Below are 24,137 nucleotides of genomic sequence, written 5' to 3'. Positions count from 1 at the left end.
GCCATGAGATCAAGACTGACTGAGCCACCCAGAGGCTCCCTCCCTCCCCGACCCTGTTTGTATTTTTTTTCCCTTTGGCCCTGTTTTTAAAGACAGGCTCAGGAGAAATGTCATCTCCAGGAAAACAAAATCTGATGAAATCTATTTTAAGTATTATGACACATGGAGGAGAGGAAGGGATTGTCTGAAACTGCCAGGTTATACCACATTGCAGGGCAGAGACAGAGGACCAGTACCATTCTCCAGGAAGCTTTAAGCTCTTCTTGAGAGTGTTATCAAGATGAATTTATTATGATTTGGAGAAAGGAGGAGGCCTTCTTGACTGGGTGTAGCACATACAATAAGGCAAATGGACTACTGGACGTGCCAGATTGGGAGCCTTTAGAACTTGTGACCCTTCCCCCCAACTTGAAAAATACAACCCAGCCTGGAACTCCAGGGACAGTGTGTACCATCACAATTATGACTCAGCAACGGGAGAAACTAGGGGTGGGGGTTTGTCCTCTGCTGTCTGCTTTAACCGCCCTGCTTGGCCAATCCTGAAAACAGAGGAGTTCTGGAATTAATTAGGGATCAGTAAATTAGTAAATCAGTAATATCTGTCTGTGCAATTATACTTCATAACACATTTTAAAAAATTAATGTTTATTTATTGTTGAGAGAGAGACAGAACATGAGTGGAGGTGGGGCAGAGGAGACACAGAATCCGAAGCAGGCTCCAGTCTCTGAGCTGTCAGCACAGAGCTTAACGCAGGGCTCGAACCCATAAACCACAAGATCATGACCTGAGCCAACAAAGTCAGACACTTAACTGACTGAGCCACCCAGGTGCCCCTGTGCAATTGTACTTCACACTGGGGTTATGATACTGGAAGGTCTTCCAATCATCCCCTTACCTTACTCAGCATATGGCCATTGATTTGGCCAACTGTTTTTCTATACCTGCTCATTTTGGCTCTAAACAGCATTCTGCTTCTGCTGGGCAGAGACAGTAGCTTACCTTTATCGCCCCGCTCTAGGGGTAGTTGCCAAAGAGGAAGGGGATGGGTGAAATAGGTGAAGGGGATTAAGAGGTAAAAACTCCCAGTTATCAAAAAAAAAAAAAAATGTCAGGGAGACGAGGAGTACACCATAGGGAATGGAGTCAATAATGTTGTAATAATGTTGTATGGTGACAGATGGTAGCTACACTTTTCTTAGTGAGCATGGAGTAATGTATTAGAATTGTTCAATCACTTGACGTTGTACACCTGAAACTAAGATAACATTGTATGTATGTATGATAACATGTATTCAACAATTAAAATTTTCAAAAGATTTAATCAGATAAAAAAGAGTTGTAATAATTTTAATGTGATAATTCAATTATTTTTAAAAAAAAATTCTACAGCACTGGGCCATGTCCTGACAGGTCAGGAGTTCATACCAGTGGTCTAGATCTAACTCAAATACCATTTATTACATCAATAACTTAGTGCCTAGGGATGATTTATTGTTTTTTTATTTTGTAGTTTTAATTTTATCTAAATCCAAGTTAGTTAACATATAGTGTAATAAAACTATTTTTACCTTCATATATATCAATATTTTCTTTATATACGTAGGTACTCTGATTTCGGGTGTATATATTTATAACAGTTATATCATCTTTTTAAAACAAATTCAAGTTAGTTAACATATAGTATAGTATTGGTTTCAGGAGTAGATTTAGTGATTCATCAGTTATAGAGAACACCCAGTGCTCATCATTCCAAGTGCCCTCCTTAATGCCCATTACCTATTTAGCCCACCCCTCCACCCAACACCCCATCAGCAACCCTCAGTTTGTTCTCTGTATTTAAGAGTCTCTTATGGTTTGCCTCCCTCTGTTTTTATCTATTTTTCCTTCCCTACCACTATGGTCATCTGTTTCTTAAATTCCACATATGAGTGAAATCATATATTTATCCTTCTCTAATTTCACTTAGCATAATACCCTCTAGTTCCATTCACGTAGTTGCAAATGGCAACATTTCATTCTTTCTGATCGCCGAGTAATATTCCATTGTACATATATATACCACATCTTCTTTATCCATTCATCCGTCGATGGACATTTGGGCTCTTTTCTTACTTTGGCTATTGTTGATAGTGCTGCTATAAACATGGGGGTGCATGTGTCCCTTCGAAACAGCACACCTGTATCCCTTGGATAAATGCCTAGTAGTGCAATTGCTGGGTCATAGGGTAGTTCTATTTTTAATTTTTTGAGGAACCTCCAAACTGTTTTCCAGAATGGCTGCACCAGTTTGCATTTGGGGATGACTTAGAAGCAATTGGACCTAAAGCTCTTGCTTCCCTTGTCGATTTTGGATCTCAGCCCATTAAATGGGAAAAAGTTTGAGGGCTGTCTGACAATAACCTTTTTGAGAGTCCAGTTACCTGGATCAGAGAAATCCTACCTGGGACAAAACTTTTTTTTACTTTCTAGCCAAAGTTTGGGGACTAAAACAGGGGCCCTGAAATTAACTGACTCCTCTGGGAAATAGTGCAAACACATCCCATTTGTGGGTAGAAGCCTCCCTTCCTCTGGACTCTCATCACTGGCTCAAGACATCCTCTGGACGTCTGGTCTGGACCAAGAGTAAAAAGTAGAGCCACCAATGGGGCGCCTGGGTGGCTCAGTCAATTAAGCTTCTGACTTTGGCTCAGGTCATGATCTTGCCATCTGTGACTTTGAGCCTCGTGTTGGGCTCTGTGCTGACAGCTGAGTCTGGAGCCTGCTTCGGATTCTGTCTCTCTCTCTCTCTCTCAAAAATAAACATTTAAAAAATTAAAAAAAAAGTAGAGCCACCACTAGGATTCTTCTTCAGGAAGTTGTACAGAGATGTGGCACTCCAGACTCCATAGCGTCTGCTCAGGGGACACACTTCGTAGCTTCTGTATTCCAAGAATGAACTTGTAAGCAGACAGATCCTTGAACTTGTCTGTCAGCCCATGCAGGGAGGTGGGGCTGAAGCCTGGAACGGCTCCCACCTCCGTCAGCTCAGCTCCCGCTTCTACTCAGCTCAGCACACACTTACGATCTTGTCATTTTACTGAGTTTCTGAAATGATTTTTATTACACACTAGCTTCTGGAGAATACCAGGTTTGTTTCGAGCCTCCCTTCAGGCCCATCTATCTTATGCCCTGTCCCTGTCCTGGTCCTGGGGCTGAGGTGCAAGTGGAGGATGGAACAATGACCTCCCCACCTTTGTGAAGACTGGCTTTCCACACCGTACAGAGCAGGCGGCAGCATTGGGGGTGGGAGCGGGACCATGGGTCAGTCTTCATCTGAGTCACTGGGGCCCAGGTACTGGCAGACAGCATCATAGTGAAGTTCCACCAGCTGATTCTCTCTCTGCAGCTGCACCACAGCCCGGCTCCGTACTCTGTCCCAGTCCAGCAGGCGGCCCACCTAGAGTAGCAGCGGGTGGAGTCAGCAGAGCCAACCCAGACTCTGGGACATCCCCTGCATGCTCCCACCCCCCACGCCCAGGTCTGGGACTCACCTTTCCAGCCTGTGGCCCCAGCACCACCATAACCCGGTTGCCTTGGACCTTGGGGACCAGGGTCTCCAGCATGTCTTCCCTCAGGCCTACAGATGAGGGGAGGGAGTGAGGCCCACAGCCAGGACTAGCCCACCCAGGGTCCTGTCACAAGTCCTTTTCTGTATTCCTGAGAGCCACTCTGTACCCTGTTGACAGGTGTGGGTGAGGACACCTAAGGAGCAGTTCCTAAAAAAGGGAGCACTTATGTAGGAAGATGATGGGTGATGACAACAGATACCATTTACTGTGGGCACGTTATATGCCCTGCCCTGCCCTGCACAAGGAGTTCAGGACACATCTGTACAAGAGGGAGAAATAGCTCATTTTCATGTCAATGTCGCAGATGGGGAAAGGAGGGGCTCAGATAATCACTATCACAGAAGCGCCTAATGTTCTGTCAGAAGATTCTGGGCCTTGGGGGCGCCTGGGTGGCTCAGTCGGTTAAGCATCCAACTTCGGCTCAGGTCATGATCTAATGGTTTGTGAGTTTGAGCCCCGCATTGGGCTCTGTGCTGACAGCTCAGAGCCTGCTTTAGATCCTCCGTCCCCCTCTTTGTCCCTCCCCTGCTGGTTCTCTCTCCCTCCCTCCTTCCCCCTCTCTCTCAAAAATAAATAAATAAGCTTAAAAAAAAAGACTCAAAATTAAAAAAAAAAAAGATGATTCTGGATCTTACAAAATATCTGAACTCTACCCTATCTCCCAGCCTCTGCCCACACCAAGCCTCTTGGTCTAAGACAGCCTTCCCATCAGCCTCCAGGATGATAACGACCCAGTGGCCATCCCTCAGACTCACCTTCCAGGACCTGGCCTTGATCTGTTCGACACACACAGGTATCTGGGCTGAGGACATCTTCGATCGTCATCTGGGGAGGTCAAGGGATGTGAGAATCTTGGAGTTATGGGGACCTAGTCCCTGGGAGAGGAGGAGGACCCAGGTTGCAGGGTTCCCACCTTGGTGTTGTAATACTGGCCACCCTTGTGCAGCTTGTCCACAAAGCGTACGCGTAGGTCCCTGTGCAACCAGTGCTGGCTCCTGGGACCTGCCTTCTCATTCTTGGCAGCAGGCTCCCCCTGTCTGTGGAAAGGGGCCAACACGGGGCTTAGTTCATCAGATGCACATTCTGCTCACCCCACCTTTGCTGCTGCTGTGAAACCCACCCATAATGCTGTCTCTAGTTCCTTCTATGTGCCTGCCTTGCCCTGGAAGCTTTCTCTGACTGCTGGAGCCTCTCCACAGCCTTGCCTTCTCCCCCCCCATCCCAGATGCCCAGGGTCCCACCGGTCAGGAAGGTGTTTTCGCTTCCTCTGTGAGTCCTCTTGCTGGCTGGGGAGGTCCTGATCCCGGAGGGCCTTCCATGACGAAGCTGTTCCATTCTGTTGCACTGAGGAAGTTTTACGCATCTGGCCTACACAAGGGTGTGTGGGGAGAAGGAGGAAGGAGCCTCAGTGTGCCATTCTCTTACCTTGCAGGCTACACCTCAGCCTCAGGCCACCTCCCACTTGCCTCAGTGTCCCCTCCTACTATCATGACTTTGCCTACACCAATGGAATGCTCTCCCCTTCCCTTCAACTGCTGGGGCTTCCTTTAGAAAGCCTTCCTCAGTCACTCGAGCCTGCGCTGATGCTGCTAATCTGAGGCGACCACCTAGTATGGGCTAGAAAATCCTGAGAGCTCTGTCAGCACCAATCTCCCATCTGCCAAACTGCCCCATCCTGCTGCCATGCCTAGAATGCCTTCATCCCTGGTCATGGCCTAGTCCCAACTGCCCTCACTCCCTAGAAGAAGAGAGGCTCATCACCCTGAATAGACCTCCCAAAGATAGGAATTGGTTTCCATACCTGTTTATTCTCTCTCAGAAAGAAGCAAAAGAAAGCCCTAGGGTTACTACATCAATTTTTCCTCAAACTGAATAAACCACTTATCTTCATTCTCGCCTCCTGACCTCTGACCAGAAGTCACACCTGCCAGACAGACTGTTGATCTCCCTGCCAACCCCACCACCTGGGACAGGCCCTACCACCCCCCCCCCCCACCCGGAATGCTTCTCCAACTCTCCCAGCTAGGTAAAAAGCTCACTCACTGAGATCCAAGGAATTCTTGTCAAACTCCTGCTGTGAGATAGGTTGCAGGTAGTACTCACTAACAGTCACCATGCGGCTCCCCACGGCCAGGCGAACCATGGCCCGAACGTTGTCAGGATCGAGGCCCTCTACCTGAATGGTTGGGGGGAAGAAGTTAGGAATGTGGACTAAACCCACATTCCTAGGCCCCAGCTGTCCACTCTTATTTCCAATAGGCTTGACCCCTGTGTCTCCCCCACCAGACTGACCCAAGGCCTGGGACAGGCCCTGGTCCATATGTCTCCCCTGCCAGACTCTGTGGCTTAGATATATTTTAAGAATTTAATCCTCAGGAACATGTGGCATATGGCATTCTTTTAGTTGGAAACTGAGGCTCAGAAAGGCCCAGCAAGTGGTTCTGAGTTACCGAATGAGGCAGCAAGCCAGGCATGCCTGAAAGACAAGGACTTCCAGCCCTTTCCACCCCAAACCCAAGTCTTCCTCCCTCTGGCCCTCACATCAATCTTCCCCGCTGCCTGTCTCAGGCTCCCGGCACAGTTTTGTTCCTTACCTTCCCATAGAGGCCTCGGTGCGGGCCAGAAAGAACCACCACAGCTCCCCCAGGCACCAGTCCTTGAGGCTGGTCTTCCTTATCCTTCTCTTGCTCCTCATCTGGCTTTGGCAGGTGGTGGGGGCCAGTGGGGGCCAGGGCCTGGACCTCAGTCAGGTTGGCACCCAGCCCTAACCCCTTTGGTCTCAGTGAGTTGACACGGGGCTTTACCACTCTGCAGGGAGCACAGTATGTGAGCTTGTTGGCCAGGAGAGGGGGAAGATGTAAGTTTTCAGTGCCTCCCCCACGCACTACTATTAAAATTCCACCCTGTCAACATGTTCAAGAATAGCCTTCCCCATCTCACACTAGGACTGCTTTTGATTTACAGAAATAACAATTTCATTTGGTCCAACCTAATAACACATTGGATAGACCATCTATTACATAGTATCTACAGCAGGACCTGAGGCAGATCCCTGTAATCAAACACCCTGATATTTCTACAGGGGAAATCATACAAATGTTCACGCCAAGCAGGAGAAATAGACTATAAAATGCTCTGTGTCTCAGGTCATGTTTGGCTACTAAATGGTTTATGAAAAAAATGTTTGGTTTTCAGAATTCTTTGGAGTTGAGAACTGAGAAGAAGGGACCATAAGTCTGTGTGATAATAGCAAATGTCTAGTCTATGTTTATTTGGGGCCAGGGCCTGCTGTAAGTGCTTTATGTGTATAATTTCACATAACTCCACAACAGACCTGGGAAGTCAATATTGTCATCATCTCCATTTCCAGATGATGAAGCTGATGTTCAGAAAAGTAACCTTTACATAAATGGGATCTCGTTACAGAGTTTCAAAGGGTAAATAGGAGATTGAAACAGTAGTGGAAAGGCTTACTAAATTAATTAGGGTGGTAACATGCCCTCTCCCTGCCTGGATGGTTTTGGATGGGTGGTAACCATGGGGGTCTTGTTCGCTGCCCCCATCTGTTGCCCCTTGCCCATACCCTAGAACTCACTGATTGAACGTGCGGCCAATGCCCTCGCCAGGTTTCCAGCCCATGCCTCGTAACATGGCCAGCCCATAGGCCTCTACAGGGACTGCCTCGTAATCAGCTTCTTCCGGCACCTACAGGTTCAGGCAGAGGAAGGACGGTTAGGCTTGGCTCACAGTGGGTCCTCCGAAGTGCGCTTACTAACACCCACAGGGTGACCCTCAATGCTTCTTTTCCAATAAGCTCAAGGTTAGTTTTGATTTCCTCTTGCTGTCTCTCACTTTACTCCTCCATGTTGTCCTTCAACAAATAATTATAAACCACCTGTTCTGTGCCAGGTACTAATCTAGGTGATGAGGATAAAGCAGTAAACAAAACAAAAACCCTTGCTCTGTGAGGCTTACCTTCTAGTTGTACAGACACACAATAAATAAAATACCTAAAACATGGTATGTCAGGTAGTGATAAGTTATATAAAGAAAAATAAAGCAGCTTAAGGGGATGCAGAGGGATGGAGAAGAGAGGGTTACTGAGTTGATATCTGAGCAGAGACCAGAAAGAAATGACAGAGGGAGCCAGGAGGATATAGAAGGGAGAGTAGTCCAAGCAGAGAGAACAATAAGAGCAAAGGCCCTGAGGCAGGACAAGATCTGGTGTGGGAAGAGCATCATGAAAGTCAACCTGACTGAAACAGTGCTGTGGAGGCAGAGAGGGTGGTGAGACATTAATCAGGAGATCTGGGCTGGAGCTACAGGAGGCTGGCCACCACACAAGGGGACCCAGTGAGGAAGTTACAGCAATGGTCCAGATGACAGATACTTGTGGCTCAGACCAGAGTGGTGATGGTGAGAAGTGGTCAGATTCTGGATGTATTCTGCAAAGGGACATGATAGGATTTTGCTGAAAGGCTGTACCTGGGGGTATGGAATAAAGAGGGGAGTCAACACTAAGGTTTTTTGGCTGAGAGGAAGGATAGATGTACCTGGGTTCAACTGAGATGTGGAAGGCTGGGGGAGGAGAGGAAATGAGAGAAATGAGGCCAAAGAGGGAACAGGGTGGAAAGTGAGATGAAGGTCCTATTTTTTAAGATGAAAGACATCAGAAGACATCTGAAGGCCAATGAGAACAGTTCAGTCAAAAGAGAGGGTGGTCTGGGGCTGTAAGAGAAATAGGCCCCAAAGAAGCATCGCTAAAAAATTGTGAATAAAGAGGTGAAAAGTGGAATCCATGTGTATGAAAGACAGACTTTGTTGCTTCTGTAGACATACCCCTCACTTCTCCTTATCGATCACCTCCCATCCTCACTCCAATTCTTTATACTCACTTTAGACACACTGCAAGTTGCTTCACCAATGGGCACACACAACACCGACTCCCTGCCACCATGCTGTTGCTTAGGTTGTTGCTGCCATTGGTACTCACCCTGCTCCTCCCTCTCTCACTAAACCCTACTTGTCCTTCCAGGCCTCACTCCTACCACTCTGGTCTGAGGCTCCATCATTTCTAGCCTGCACTGCTAGTCTCCTTGCTTCTGCCTTTACTTACTAGTCTGTTCTGCTCATAGTAGCCAGAGAGATCCTGTGAAATCTTAAGTCTTCACCCTTTCTGCTCAGAGCCCTCTCATGGCCCTCATATCATTCACAATAAAAGCCAGAGTCCTCACCATGGCCCACAAGGCCCTGCCTAGTTTAGCCCTAGCCACTTCCTACTTTCCAATTTTGTCACTTTCTACCTCTGCTTAATAAGGTGTGATAGATTACACTCTGTCATCATAGACAGTTCTACTTGGCATTTAATATTATTAGTGTTCCTATGTGTCTTGAAACTTGTGTTTCTGGTCTTGGGATGCCTGAAATTGTCTACTACTCCTCCCCTTCACTTATTCCCCTCCAGCTACACTGGTCTCCTTGGTGTTCCTCAAACACTCTAGGCAGAGTCTACCCTCAGGATCTTTACATTTCCTGTTCCATTTGCTCATCTTGTTCAGATAATTCCAGAATGCAAGTGATTTTCCACACCTCAGTATCTGGATTCCTTTGTTAATGCTTCCAAAAAAGGACAGAAGGAGGAAGAGCTAGGCAGCAGGCCTCTAGTACACACACTGACTTTCCCTGCTGGGTGCAGAGAGGCAAGCCTGGCAGACAGGGCAAAGAGAGGCTGGGGCTGGAGGAGTTAGGGGCCAGCTCACTGTCTCAGCTCGGGGTTCGCTGTCTGCCCCTTCTCCGTTAGGGAGGCATCCTTTCTGGATCATGGGGATAGCAAGCATGGGGTCGATACCCGAATTTTCTCTCTCCTCCAGGGACTTCTTGGAGTCTAAGGAAGAATGGGAGGAAGCAATGAGGCCCAACCCTCTCCTTCCATTTTCCTCCCCCTCTTCCTTCACTGGGGCAAGGCAAAGAGGGGATCACTTACCTTCAATGATCTCCTTTACAGCTTGAGACAGCACCCCTTCCACCAAGGCCTCAGTGTTTGTGGATGGCCCAGGAGCCTGGGTCGGTGGCTGCCTGCGATGGCCATTCTGGATCAAAGGGATGACGAGTTCCTTGGGGGTTTCTGAGGGCTTCACACTGATGTGGACACAGAGATGTGAAGTTGGGAGAATAGCATGGTCAGTGGGTTCTGAGCCACACTCCTCCCTTCAGAGAAAACACAAGAGCCAAACTCACCCCCAGCTGGAGGGACCACACCCTCACTCTCCTGTCATGTCTCTAATGGTGTTTTCTTTAGATTCTCTCCCCCACCCCCAACTCTTAAATATCAGTGCCTTTGAGGAATCAGCCTTCAGTCCTGGAACCTCTGCTCAGCCCAAGACCCACTTCCGTGGCTTTCACAATGACTCACAAGTCACCATCTTCAGCCCAGACTTTCCCCCAGGTCCAGGCTCCACACCAACCCCTGGATAGCTTATTCTCTTCTGGAAGTCTCTCTCTCCAACTCTCCTTTCCACATTAAGCTGATGACGGCCTCCCCAAAACTCCATCTGCCACTCCACACCATTCCCTATACTGGAGAAGCTCCACCGCTTCAGCTGACAAACTAGGGGTCCTGTCATTCTCCACTCCTTTCCTTCTCTCAAAACGCACACATCTCAAGGCCCCCAAGTGCTAAAGACACACCCTCTCAGGAATACATCCTCTTTTCTCAAACGCCCTGGCTGTCAGGTCCAATTTCCCCACCTCCCGTTACACACTCCCGCCTTCTCGCCTCCACGAATTTCCTCAGGCTGTGATCCAAAGGTTTGGTGGCCGCTGCCACCAAAACAATCAACTCAGATTCCACCCTCCCGCTTGAACCCACCGAACCTAATTCCAAGGGATGAAAGACACGGCGCTTCACCTCTGCAGCTCCCTCCCTTCCACGGTCTTTAAGAAATCCTTCTCCTCCGGAGCCGCACTCGCGTCGTCTCCCGGATCCGCCAGCCGTCTCCTGGCAGACGTGCGACTGAAGCTGAATGAAATTGGGGCAGCAGAGGCTCCCGCGGGTCGCAAAGTACCGTCTTCAGCGTCCGCCATCTTGCCCCTCTTCCCAGGCGAGTGTGCTGCTTTCTGGGAAGTTTAGTTTGGGCTCAGTTTGACCGGGGCCAGACGACGGGCTTTAGAACTACCTTTCCCAGAAAACACTGCGGCGTCGACTGGCGTACGTGGAACAGGGGCCTTAAGAAGTAATTGTTGCTGTTCTTCATAGGGGCGCGTCGCGCCAATCATATAGGAATATGTGGTTCTTGGGGGTATTCATTCTTTCATTCAGGTAGTGAACAAGTAGTTATTAATCGCCGTGCCCTACTGGTATGGGAAGTGTAGATAAAAATACATCATTTAAGAAAAAAATCTGTGTCAGTTGTGTACAATAACAAATAGACATGTAAATGGTACCTACTGCTGCCAGATTTAATACACCACAAGCTCTGGATTCAAATATTAATAAAATAGACCTCCTCCTTTCTAGAGGATCATAGTCCAGTGGGGAACAATGACCTAAACAGATATTAAAAGTATATATACATGTGTGCCTGGGTGGCTCAGATGGTTAAGCATCCCACTCTGGATCCCAGCTCAGGTCTTGATCTCAGGGCCCGGAGTTCCAGCCCCACGTTGGGTTCCGCGCTGGGTGTGAAGACTACTTTAAAAAATACACATACATACAGTTGACCCTTGAATAATTCAGGGGTTAGGGGATCCAATCCCCTGCCCCCACAGTTGAAAATTTACAAATAACTTATGATTCCTCAAAAACTTAACTACTAATACCCTACTGTTGACTGGAAACCTTAATGATAACCTAAGCAGTAGAGTTACACATATTTTGTATGTTACATGTATTATATACTGTATTTTTTTATACTGTATTCTTAAGAGTAAGCTAAAGAAAAAAATGAAAATGTTATTCAGAAAATCATAAGGAGGAGTGCCGGGGTGGCTCAGATGGTTAAGCATCTGACTCGATCTCAGCTCAGGTCATGATCTCAGGCTTGTGGGTTCAAGCCCTGCATGGGGCTCTGTGCTATCCGTGTAGAGCCTACTTGGGATTCACTCTCTCCCTCCCTCTCTCTCTCTCTGCCCTCCCCCCACTCTCACTCGCTCTATCTCAAAATAAATAAACTAAAAAAAATTATAAGGAAGAAAAAATATATTTATAATACTATACTGTATTTATTGAGAAAAATCCTGGTATAAATAGACACGTGCAGTCAAACCCATGTTGTTCAAGAGTCAACTGTAGTTCCCACTGTTACCCAAAACTGGGTTCACCTTTTGGTAGAAATGGAGCCAAAAGACTCATCCAAGCAAAGAATAGGAAAAGGAAGAGTTTTACTTGCAACAAATAAAGGAGAACACTGGGGATATCTCCCAAAGCAGTGTCTCCTTCAACAATAAAAATGGGTAAGTTTTAAGCTAAAAGTGCATATATATTCATGGAAGGGCTTGCAAAATAGGGAATTCAGCATGGAATTGGAGCAAAGGTCATCTTAAGGCAACTGAGACCAGGTCTCAAGTTAACTGAAGTCAGGAGAGCTGGTCAGCATCATCAATTCTCTGGCTCCAGTTGGTCCGGTATTTGAGTGCTCAAAGGGATTTAAATCCTGCAAAGAGGACTCAAGAATATGTGTCAGGTCAACCTTTACTTTTGAATCAGAAATGGAAGTTTTACCACTGATTTATTGTTGCCGATATGATTAGGCTATCTTCTGGCCTGATAGTGTCTCTTTGTCCTCACATTCTTTTGTTTCCTTCAAATCATTATCTACTGAAATCTATTCTTCTGCAATTTCAACACATCTCAGGAAGTTCTACAAGAAATGTGCAAGTAGTGCTTGTCAGGCAAAAATTGCAAGATGAGCAAGAGTCTAAAATGAGTTTTCTTTCTTTTTTTAAGTTTATTTTTTTATGAGATAAAGAGAGAGAACCAGTGAGGGGGGGGGGTGGTCAGAGGATCCGAAAGTGGGCTTTATGCTGACAGCAGTCAGCCCAATGTGGGGCTCGAACTCAGGAACCGTAAGACCATGACTTGAGCAGAAGCCAGATGTTTAACTGACTAAGCCATGCAGGCACCTCTAAAGTGACTTTTCTTATGTCAAGAAATTTATGCCTCATCTTTCTTTTTCCAGGGATCACAAATTATTTCTGCTTATACTACCAACATTAAATATGTTGTGAGAGCCACGTTCTAAGGCTTTGAAAGATTAATGGGACAGGTTCCTTTTGTGTAGGACCTTAAAGAGAGAGAAGAGAAATTGAAAGGGCCCCATGAAGGGCTGTTTTTTGAAGGACTGCTTTTTTGCCCATTTCCCTGCTTCTCTTCTTGCTAGGACCAGCACACCTGCCTTACACATTCCTTATAATACAAATAATGTATGTCCTCCTTGTAAGAATGAAGGAGTTAATGATTTCTTTGGAGCCTTCCAGCACAATAGAAAACTTCTAAGGAATGAGTGAGTGAGGCCATCATGTGTGTATTCCAGACCACCGGTGCTAGAAATCTCAATTTTAAGACCCCCTAGCACCAAGTAATAAGTGACTTATGGAGGACACGTGGACCATTCTCCCTGTTCTGTCCAGTTCCTCAATGCCTGAGAGGACACTTACATCAGACCACAATCCTCAGTAAAAACCCCAGACACCAAGCAAAGACAAGACTCTCTCCTTTCCTTTCTGAGTCTCCCAGACACTCTGCCTGTATCTGTACTCTCTCTGTATCTTTAATAAATTCTGCTCTTACTTCTTCTTGGCTCACATTTGATTTTTATGCTGCGTGAAGCCAAGGACCCTCTTGGCTGGTCCTGCGGGACCCTCTCTGGGTCCTCGGACCCAGCTTGCCTTCATCATAAGAGTTTATAAAGTAGAAGGGTGATACTGAAATAGCCACCAGAAATAATACCAGAGATGTGCTAAAAATTCATCCCAAGGAAATCATTAAAGATGTGCGAAAAGATTTTTTTTAAGTTTATTTAAGAAATCTCTACATCCATGGGGCACCTGGGTGCCTCAGTTGGTTAAGTGTCGGACTTCAGCTCAGGTCATGATCTTAAAGTCTGTGCGTTCGAGCCTTGTGTCAGGCTCTGTGCTGACAGCGCAGAGCCTGGAGTCTGCTTCGGATTCTGTGTCTCCCTCTCTCTCTCTCTGCCCCTCCCCCACTCACACTGTTTTCTCTCTCTCTCTCAAAAATAAACATTAAAAAAAAAAAAAGAAATCTCGACATCCAATGTGGAGCTCAAACTTATGAGCCTGACATCAAGAGTCACCTGCTCTTCTGACTGAGCCAGCCAGGAGTCCAATGAAAAGATTTTTATGTCAGATTCATCATGGTATTATTTATTGTAGCAAAAGATTGAAGACCACTTAAAGGACAACAGAAGGAGACTGGGTAAATGAATTATAGCACATTTCTTGCATGGAACACATATACTAAAACATTTAAATGTGAAGCTATAAATAAATGAAAGTGAAATGTTTGGTAAGTAGAATAATGTGCTGGGTCAGAGGATGGTCTTGAAAACACAGACCACAATAATCAATCTCATGGCCATGTTTCCAGGCTTAGAAGCCCTGGGCATCCTTAAAGATACCTAGCAGATAAAGACTACAAAGCAACTTTTATAAATGTCGATTTAAATAAAGAAGTAAACTGACGCAAGTTCAACAAGATGAGTTTATTTGGGAACAGCAAAGATTGCAATTCTGGACACCCAAACTGTAGCAAGCTACAGATAAGACCCGAATTATAATTTTTTTCCTATTCCCAAATAAATTCATCTTTCTGAGCTTGCCTCGGTTTACCTCTGTATTTAGGTTGACATTCCTTGGAGTCAGAAGTGGGATCCAAAGGAGATGACCCCAGAAGAATGATGATCCAGGGAATCATGTGAGGTACCTGTCCCAAGCACCTTTTGCTCATGGCTTCTGTCAGTCCAGACCTACTTCTCTTGGGTGAGTCTCCTCTAGGATTCTGAGCTCCCTGCCTTTGGTTAACATTTCTGACTTTATTCAAGATCTGTTTAAAAACTATCATTTTTTGGTGAGTACTTGTTTCTCTTAGTGAATACTAGTTATTTTGGTGAGTACTTCTTTGTTTTATTATTGGAAGCACATCAAAATGTTGGTATAGTTCCTTTGGAATTCTTGGGACTGTTAAAAATAAAGCCACACAGGAGCCGAAGGTGGAGTCACTTGCCTTCCAAGTTGCAATTAATTGCAACTTCAACCTCTCCAAGAGTGGAATTTTAAACCAATCAATCTGGAATGTTCTGGTCTGTACCAAAGAGGTAATCTCTCACTTGGGGCTCTCTCATTCCCAAAGGAAGATCAGGTAATCTGCATGATAAGAACCGCCCACCCCTCACCCCACATTTTCTTCAGAGGGGAAGTTAATTTACCTAAAACAATACTTTATTTTCTTTTGCTTTTTTTCTCTTTTCTTGCCCAATCCTCCTTCCTATAAAAACTTGCCATTTTGTATAACTCCTAGCAAACCTCCACTCTACAGTTTATGAATTGTTTAATAAAACCCACTAAATCTTCAAATTTACTCAGTTAAATGTTTGCTCTTTAGTAGGTATTAGAACTATTAAACAAGCTTGGCAAGTTTACAGAATAGAAGATCAATATACAAAAATCAATTGTTTCCATAGACAAAATAAAGATGCAATTAAAATATTCCATTTACAAATCGAATTCAACAGCATATAAAAAGAATTATTCACCGTGATCAAGTGGGATTCATTCCTGGGATGCAGGGCTGGTTCAACATTCGCAAATCAATCAACGTGATACATCACATTAATAAAAAAAAAGAGAAGAACCATATGATCCTGTCAATCGATGCAGAAAAGGCCTTTGACAAAATCCAGCACCTTTCTTAATAAAAACCCTTGAGAAAGTCGGGATAGAAGGAACATACTTAAAGATCATAAAAGCCATTTATGAAAAGCCCACAGCTAACATCATCCTCAATGGGGAAAAACTGAGAGCTTTTTCCCTGAGATCAGGAACACGACAGGGATGCCCACTCTCACCGCTGTTGTTTAATATAGTGCTGGAAGTTCTAGTATCAGCAATCAGACAACAAAAGGAAATCAAAGGCATCAAAATTGGCAAAGATGAAGTCAAGCTTTTGCTTTTTGCAGATGACATGATATTATACATGGAAAATCCGATAGACTCCACCAAAAGTCTGCTAGAACTGATACATGAATTCAGCAAAGTTGCAGGATACAAAATCAATGTACAGAAATCAGTTGCATTCTTATACACTAACAATGAAGCAACAGAAAGACAAATAAAGACACTGATCCCATTCACAATTGCACCAAGAAGCATAAAATACCTAGGAATAAATCTAACCAAAGATGTAAAAGATCTGTATGCTGAAAACTATAGAAAGCTTATGAAGGTAATTGAAGAAGATATAAAGAAATGGAAAGACATTCCCTGCTCATGGATTGGAAGAATAAATATTGTCAAAATGTCAATACTACCCAAAGCTATCTACACATTCAATGCAATCCCAATCAAAATTGCACCAGCATTCTTCTCGAAACTAGAACAAGCAATCCTAAAATTCATATGGAACCACAAACGGCCCCGAATAGCCAAAGTAATTTTGAAGAAGAAGACCAAAGCAGGAGGCATCACAATCCCAGACTTTAGCCTCTACTACAAAGCTGTCATCATCAAGACAGCATGGTATTGGCACAAAACCAGACACATAGACCAATGGAATAGAATAGAAACCCCAGAACTAGACCCACAAACGTATGGCCAACTCATCTTTGACAAAGCAGGAAAGAACATCCAATGGAAAAAAGACAGTCTCTTTAACAAATGGTGCTGGGAGAACTGGACAGCAACATGCAGAAGGTTGAAACTAGACCACTTTCGACAGAGTGACCTGGGAAGATGGCGCCGTAGGAGGACGCTGGGCTCACCGCGCGTCCTGCTGATCACTTAGATTCCACCTACACCTGCCTAAAGAACCCAGAAAACCGCCAGAGGATTAGCAGAACGGAGTCTCCGGAGCCAAGTGCAGACGAGAGGCCCACAGAAGAGGGTAGGAAGGGCGGCGAGGCGGTGCGCGCTCCACGGACTGGCAGGAGGGAGCCGGGACGGAGGGGCGGCTCATAGGCCAAGCAGAGCCCCCGAGTCTGGCTGGCAAAAGCGGAGGGGCCAGACGGACTGTGTTCCGACAGCAAGCGCGACTTAGCATCTGGGAGGTCATAAGTTAACAGCTCTGCTCAGAAAGCGGGAAGGCTGGAGGACAAAGGGAGGGAGAGCTGCTGAGCCCCCAGATGGCAGAGCTCAGCTTGGCGGGGAACAAAGGTGCTCGCCAGCGCCATCTCCCCCGCCCATCCCCCAGCCAAAATCCCAAAGAGAACCGGTTCCTGCCAGGGAACTTGCTCACTCCTCGCAAACACCCAACTCTGTGCTTCTGCGGAGCCAAACCTCCGGCAGCGGATCTGACTCCCTCCCGCTGCCACAGGGCCCCTCCTGAAGTGGATCACCTAAGGAAAAGCGAGCTAAGCCTGCCCCTCCTGCCCCCGTGCACCTTGCCTACCCAACCCAGCTAATACGCCAGATCCCCAGCACCACAAGCCTGGCAGTGTGCAAGTAGCCCAGACGGGCCACGCCACTCCACAGTGAATCCCACCCCTAGGAGAGGGGAAGAGAAGGCACACACCAGTCTGACTGTGGCCCCAGCGGTGGGCTGGGGGCAGACATCAGGGCGGACTGCGGCCCCGCCCACCAACTCCAGTTATACACCACAGCACAGGGGAAGTGCCCTGCAGGTCCTCACCACTCCAGGGACTATCCAAAATGACCAAAAGGAAGAATTCCCCTCAGAAGAATCTCCAGGAAATAACAACAGCTAATGAACTGATCAAAAAGGATTTAAATAACATAACAGAAAGTGAATTTAGAATAATACTCATAAAATTAATCGCTGGGCTTGAAAACAGTATAGAGGACAGCAGAGAATCTCTTGCTACAGAGATCAAGGGACTAAGGAACAGTCACGAGGAGCTGAAAAGCGCTTTAAACGAAATGCAAAACAAAATGGAAACGACGACAGCTCGGATTGAAGAAGCAGAGGAGAGAATAGGTGAACTAGAAGATAAAGTTATGGAAAAAGAGGAAGCTGAGAGAAAGAGAGATAAAAAAATCCAGGAGTATGAGGGGAAAATTAGAGAACTAAGTGATACACTAAAAAGAAATAATATATGCATAATTGGTATCCCAGAGGAGGAAGAGAGAGGGAAAGGTGCTGAAGGGGTACTTGAAGAAATTATAGCTGAGAACTTCCCTGACTTGGGGAAGGAAAAAGGCATTGAAATCCAAGAGGCACAGAGAACTCCCTTCAGACGTAACTTGAATCGATCTTCTGCACGACATATCATAGTGAAACTGGCAAAATACAAGGATAAAGAGAAAATTCTGAAAGCAGCAAGGGATAAACGTGCCCTCACATATAAAGGGAGACCTATAAGACTCGTGACTGATCTCTCCTTTGAAACTTGGCAGGCCAGAAAGGCTTGGCACGATACCTTCAGTGTGCTAAACAGAAAAAATATGCAGCCGAGAATCCTTTATCCAGCAAGTCTGTCATTTAGAATAGAAGGAGAGATAAAGGTCTTCCCAAACAAACAAAAACTGAAGGAATTCATCACCACTAAACCAGCCCTACAAGAGATCCTAAGGGGGATCCTGTGAGACAAAGTACCAGAGACATCGCTACAAGCATAAAACATACAGACATCACAATGACTCTAAACCCGTATCTTTCTATAATAACACTGAATGTAAATGGATTAAATGCGCCAACTAAAAGACATAGGGTATCAGAATGGATAAAAAAACAAGACCCATCTATTTGCTGTCTACAAGAGACTCATTTTAGATCTGAGGACACCTTTAGATTGAGAGTGAGGGGATGGAGAACTATTTATCATGCTCCTGGAAGCCAAAAGAAAGCTGGAGTAGCCATACTCATATCAGACAAACTAGACTTTAAATTAAAGGCTGTAATAAGAGATAAAGAAGGGCATTATATAATAATTACAGGGTCTATCCATCAGGAAGAGCTAACAATTATAAATGTCTATGCGCCGAATACCGGAGCCTCCAGATATATAAAACAATTACTCATAAACATAAGCAACCTTATTGATAAGAATGTGGTCATTGCAGGGGACTTTAACACCCCACTTACAGAAATGGATAGATCATCTAGACACACGGTCAATAAAGAAACAAGGGCCCTGAATGATACATTGGATCAGATGGACTTGACAGATATATTTAGAACTCTGCATCCCAAAGCAACAAAATATACTTTCTTCTCGAGTGCACATGGAACATTCTCCAAGATAGATCATATACTGGGTCACGAAACTAGACCACTTTATCACACCATTCACAAAAATAAACTCAAAATGGATAAAGGACCTGAATGTGAGACAGGAAACCATCAAAACCTTAGAGGAGAAAGCAGGAAAAGACCTCTCTGACCTCAGCCGTAGCAATCTCTTACTCGACACATCCCCAAAGGCAAGGGAATTAAAAGCAAAAATGAATTACTGGGACCTTATGAAGATTAAAAGCTTCTGCACAGCAAAGGAAACAACCAACAAAACTAAAAGGCAACCAACGGAATGGGAAAAGATATTTGCAAATGACATATCGGACAAAGGGCTAGTATCCAAAATCTATAAAGGGCTCACCAAACTCCACACCCGAAAAACAAATAACCCAGTGAAGAAATGGGCAGAAAACATGAATAGACACTTCTCTAAAGAAGACATCCGGATGGCCAACAGGCACATGAAAAGATGTTCAACCTCACTCCTTATCAGGGAAATACAAATCAAAACCACACTCAGATATCACCTCATGCCAGTCAGAGTGGCCAAAATGAACAAATCAGGAGACTATAGATGCTGGAGAGGATGTGGAGAAACGGGAACCCTCTTGCACTGTTGGTGGGAATGCAAATTGGTGCAGCAGCTCTGGAAAGCAGTGTGGAGGTTCCTCAGAAAATTAAAAATAGACCTACCCTATGACCCAGCAATAGCACTGCTAGGAATTTACCCAAGGGATACAGGAGTACTGATGCATAGGGGCACTTGTACCCCAATGTTTACAGCAGCACTCTCAACAATAGCCAAATTATGGAACGAGCCTAAATGTCCATCAACTGATGAATGGATAAAGAAATTGTGGTTTATATACACAATGGAATACTACGTGGCAATGAGAAAGAATGAAATATGGCCTTTTGTAGCAACGTGGATGGAACTGGAGAGTGTGATGCTAAGTGAAATAAGCCATACAGAGAAAGACAGATACCATATGGTTTCACTCTTATGTGGATCCTGAGAAACTTAACAGAAACCCATGGGGGAGGGGAAGGAAAAAAAAAAAAGAGGTTAGAATGGGAGAGAGCCAAAGCATAGGAGACTGTTAAAAACTGAGAACAAACTGAGGGTTGATGGGGGGTGGGAGGGAGGGGAGGGTGGATGATGGGTATTGAGGAGGGCACCTTTTGGGATGAGCACTGGGTGTTGTATGGAAACCAATTTGACAATAAATTTCATATATTGAAAAAAATAATAAAATAAAATATAAAAAAATAAAAAAAATAAATAGAATGCAGGGGTAAAAAAATAAATAAATAAAATATTCCATTTACAAGAACCTCAAAATAATAAAATACCTAAGAATAGATGTATCAAAAAAAAAGTGTAAAAACTGTACTGTGAAAGCTACAAAACATTGTTGAAAAAAACTTAAAAAGACTTAACTTATGAAAATACATGCAATACTGAGTCAGGGCCTGTGCTGGATTCTCAGCCTTGACCTGTTGAGTACTCTCCTGCAGCTCCCATCCTCCTCTGCCATCCTCTCCCTTAATCTGTGCCCCCAAATTCATTAAGGAAGTTTCCAGCGCCATGGACTGTTGAAGCTCCCCCAAAGTATCCACAGGTTTTTCACACTTTTCTGTATTTGCCACCCTAGGAACTCTGTATGAGAAGCAAGAGGGTCTTGGGACAAATGACTATCGAAGACATTACTGTCCTTACAATACAGCATACTAAAGGCTGGGATAAGGAAGAGGCTAAGAAAGCTGTGACTCTCCATAGAAAATACATAGGCCCAACCCGCTAAATTTACATTCTAGCCTTATCTCTTCCAACTTATACTCAGGATCCACCACAATTTAATTACCTAGGCAGTGCCCAATCAAAGCAATTCTCCAGGTGCCACCCACAAGAATACGTACCCTTATAAGCCCCTTCTTAACTAATCCTGGGCCCAGCTAATAGAATAAGCCTCCAGACTTTCCTACGGCCCTCTAATACACACGAAGATCTCGCTCCTCATATTAACACCCTCAGGCCCTCCCTGGAGGGTGCAATTCCAAGATTGGGCTCCGGAACTTTCCAGGCTCCGCCCTCTAACTGGCCTATAAACTTCAACCCATTCCTGACATTTCGAGTCCCGCCCCTTCGCGTTTGTAGGCTCCACCCCCTAGAGTGGCTTTCCAGGACCGCCCCTTAGCCAAGTGCCCGCCCCCAACGCTCTCCAGGACCCACCTTCTCAGAAATGCCATTCAAAGCCCCACCGACAGGGATAACCAATCCGGCCCGCACTCACAACTAGCCATGCAACATTCACCTACTGCAGTAACCTTCCCAGTGTCACCTCCTGGAGGAATATTCTAGGATCACGTCAGGGCTCCCCCGTCTCGCAGCTCCCTCCGAGCCCCGCCCCACCAGTCCCCCCCCCAGGGGAGCATTGGCCCCACCCAGGGGAGCAACCAACCATCCCGGGTCCGCTACGTCAGAATCCGGCTCCAGTCAGACCCCGCCCCCCGGGAGGCCCCGCCCCGACCCCGACACGCACCGGCCTTGGGGCGCAGGCGCAATGTGGCGCCCGTCCTGCGTACCAGCGCCGCCACGTCGGCCGCAGCTCGGGCCGCCAGGGGGCGCGCGTCCAGCCGCGCCAGGAGCTGCCGGGCTCTGGGGCCCGCGGGCAGGGAAAGGCCCCGGCCTGCGCGGGTGAAAGGAACAGGTCAGCGCCCGCCGGAGCCTCGGCCAACCCCCACGCTCCCCGACGTCCGAAGACCTAGAATGCCCCTCAAGATCTTCAGAGCCCCCCGACCACTCGCTCGATAGTTCCGAAGGTCGCCCACTGCCCCTCTCAACTCCCGCGACCCCCAGACCATCGCGAGTATGCCGGTGGACCCCCGCCTGCCCCCACCATAATCCTGGAGATAGCTATTTGGCCGAAATATTCCCGGACCCTTCCGAACATCTTGGGACTATCTCTGGAGGTCTCCGACTGCCCCTTCATAACCCCAGATTCCAAACTCTTTCCGCACGATATCGAGAGGGACCCCGATTTCTCCAGATGCCCCGACAGAACAGGGTCGGCCGCCGCTGCGGCCCCGGCACCCCCGATTCCCCTTCCAGATATCCAGGTATCCAGATACCCTGATGGCCCACGTAGTCCCAGATTGCCCCTCCATTTATCCCAGAGGCTCCCCGCCTAACGCCCCCACCCCCGCAATTCACTACAGACCCTGAGTGCCCAGGTGTCCCCAGTGACCCGGGCAGACCCCTGTGGCACAACTCCCCGGAGACTCCTGAGAGCCCCCGGGTCTGGTACACGGCCCCGCGGTGCGGATGCGGGTGCGGGTACGGGTGCAGGTCGGAGACCTGGAGCCCAGCCCGGGTCGCCGGGCCCCCCTTCTCGCCGCCGCCGCCACCGCCACCGCCACCGCCACCGCCACTAGGGCGCCGGGGCTGCTTTGTTTACTACCTGTCGGAAGGAAAAGGTGAGGAGCAGACAGGCGGGGCGAGGGGTGACAGGGACGCGCCCAGTCCCTCTCCACCCTCCCGTACCTCCTCTGCTCCCCCTAGGGTCCGTGACGCCCCCCGCGCGCGGCTCCATGACCCGAAGTCGGTCGGGTGGACGCACGGCCGCCAGCGACGCGTTTGGAGCTCCTGGGCGCGCTCACCTGGCGGCCCGCCCGAGCCTGGGCGCCGCTGTAGCCGGCTGGTCCCGTGCCCGGCGACCTGACCCGCGCAGTCACCTACCTGGCGGCAGGCAAGGAGGCCTGGCTGTGGGAGCCAGCGTGAGCGCTTGGCCTCCCTCTACCTCAAGCGCCCCCTCTGCTCTCCCAGGACCCTGGGCTGTGCTCCTTTTCCCACCCAGGAGAGGCTTTATTCCGTGAGCGAGAAGGGGAAGTCGAGGCCCAGAAAAGTTAAGGTCCCCGCCCCAGCTCTGACAACTAAGCACGGGGGTGCAGAAGTGGAACCCACGTTTACCAGGGAACTCTGCAGCCTCCAACAGAGCTTTGCTCCTGGTAGTTACTCGGTACATTTGCAGTGAACGTTGGCCTGAGCCAGGACCTACGTGGGAACTGGAAGAGTCTGTTGAGCTGGGCAGGGGGTAGCCCTTGAGGAGACTTGGGTACCACGGGAGGGTTTGGAGCCCTGAGCATGATAGGGCTGGGAGACTCAAGAAGCTGGGAAGGGCAGGTGCCCTGGAGAGTGGAGGGGTGGTAGGGGCCTGAACTTGAGGAGGCTTTGAAGGCCCCCCTGTTGGGAGGGGACACCAGCCAATGAGAGGTGAGAAATGAGGCCTCTCTTAGGTATTAAAAGTGGGGGCAGCCTGGGGACAGAGGTCCGGGGGGGGGCGCTTGGGCACAGTGCTACTGTAGTGGAAGGAGGAATGGGGTGCAATGAGAGACAGTCTGTGACCACCGTGACCACCACTTTGTGGAGGAAGAAACTGAGGGGCACAGGGGCTCAGACACCTGTCCAGGGCCCTACAGCCGGCCAGTCTCAAGAACCTTACCCCCAACATGCACTGTTTCTGTGACTTTCACTATAAGCTGTGGACACACTGTGTCCTGATGCTCATTCTGGGTGGCCGGGCAGCCTCTCTGGGCCACCTTTCAGGGTCTCTGTGGTGTCATAGGTGAGAGGGGCGGAATGGTCCCTGCTTTCCTTCCTCCTGGAATGTTGTGGCCCTCCCACCTCTGATCTGACCTTGTCTGAAGGGAAATACACTGGACTTTATTCACTGCCCTGCCTTGTTCTTGTGCGTACCACATGGGGCTGTCACTGTTCCCCAAATATGCGCATGGTTTTCCCCACCCTCCTGCCTTTGCTGTTTCCTGTGTATTGGAGCCCTTCCAAATCTTGTCCACCTGGAAAAGAACTTCATGTTATCAAGGCCCAGTTTTAAGGCTTCAACAATCCATTCATCCTTTTCTGAAAAGAAAGAGCATATGTTCATTGCAGAAAATGGATGATTGGTTGAATATGTAGAATTGTAAACTAATGTGCTTTTGTCTGTGAGGAAGAGTCTAGGCTGATATCTTTTCCTGCATCTTCTCAGGAGCACTGGATTAGGGAGAAAAAAACCAAGGCTGATCCCTAGGCTCCCATGTCCTCTCC

At 47.3% G+C, this 24,137-nt stretch overlaps 1 protein-coding gene and 1 long non-coding RNA gene across 8 annotated transcripts; one reads left to right on the top strand and one right to left on the bottom strand.

Moving 5' to 3' along the window:
• Nucleotides 1-617: 617 nt before the first annotated feature.
• Nucleotides 618-22,688, bottom strand: GPKOW (G-patch domain and KOW motifs). 7 transcript variants are annotated; one of them, XM_053891635.1, is made up of 12 exons: nt 22,575-22,688; nt 10,517-10,962; nt 9,593-9,747; nt 9,369-9,493; nt 7,205-7,314; nt 6,204-6,417; nt 5,653-5,785; nt 4,851-4,977; nt 4,523-4,646; nt 4,365-4,434; nt 3,532-3,617; nt 618-3,437 (listed from the first exon to the last, which is right to left on the bottom strand). In XM_053891635.1, the coding sequence occupies exons 2-12, from the start codon at nt 10,690-10,692 to the stop codon at nt 3,303-3,305; spliced, it is 1,455 nt and encodes a 484-aa protein (XP_053747610.1). In that variant the 5' UTR covers nt 10,693-10,962; nt 22,575-22,688; the 3' UTR covers nt 618-3,302. The 7 variants fall into 7 exon arrangements, with proteins under 7 accessions (XP_053747610.1, XP_053747608.1, XP_053747609.1 ...); XM_053891633.1 differs by lacking the exon at nt 22,575-22,688 and adding an exon at nt 21,264-21,443; XM_053891634.1 differs by lacking the exon at nt 22,575-22,688 and adding an exon at nt 21,264-21,443 and having other exon boundaries at nt 10,517-10,959.
• Nucleotides 22,444-23,762, top strand: LOC128773832 (uncharacterized). The gene is made up of 2 exons (XR_008418288.1): nt 22,444-22,507; nt 22,593-23,762. It is a non-coding gene; the product is annotated as an uncharacterized LOC128773832 (long non-coding RNA).
• The last annotated feature ends 375 nt before the right edge of the window (nt 23,763-24,137 follow it).

This window comes from Panthera pardus, unplaced genomic scaffold, assembly GCF_024362965.1.
Source record: "Panthera pardus isolate Hobbes unplaced genomic scaffold, ASM2436296v1 HiC_scaffold_27, whole genome shotgun sequence".
Taxonomy (NCBI): Eukaryota; Metazoa; Chordata; class Mammalia; order Carnivora; family Felidae; genus Panthera; species Panthera pardus.
This window is presented reverse-complemented; position numbering and strand designations above follow the sequence as displayed.

Coding starts and splice junctions, on each gene's coding strand:
- GPKOW (XM_053891635.1), bottom strand. CDS start 10,692: ATGGCGGACGCTGAAGACGGTACTTTGCGACCCGCGGGAGCCTCTGCT. Junction 5,786..6,203: donor ACCGAGGCCTCTATGGGAAG/GTAAGGAACAAA, acceptor CCAACCATTCAG/GTAGAGGGCCTCGATCCTGA. Junction 4,978..5,652: donor CAAGAATTCCTTGGATCTCA/GTGAGTGAGCTT, acceptor ACCCTTGTGTAG/GCCAGATGCGTAAAACTTCC.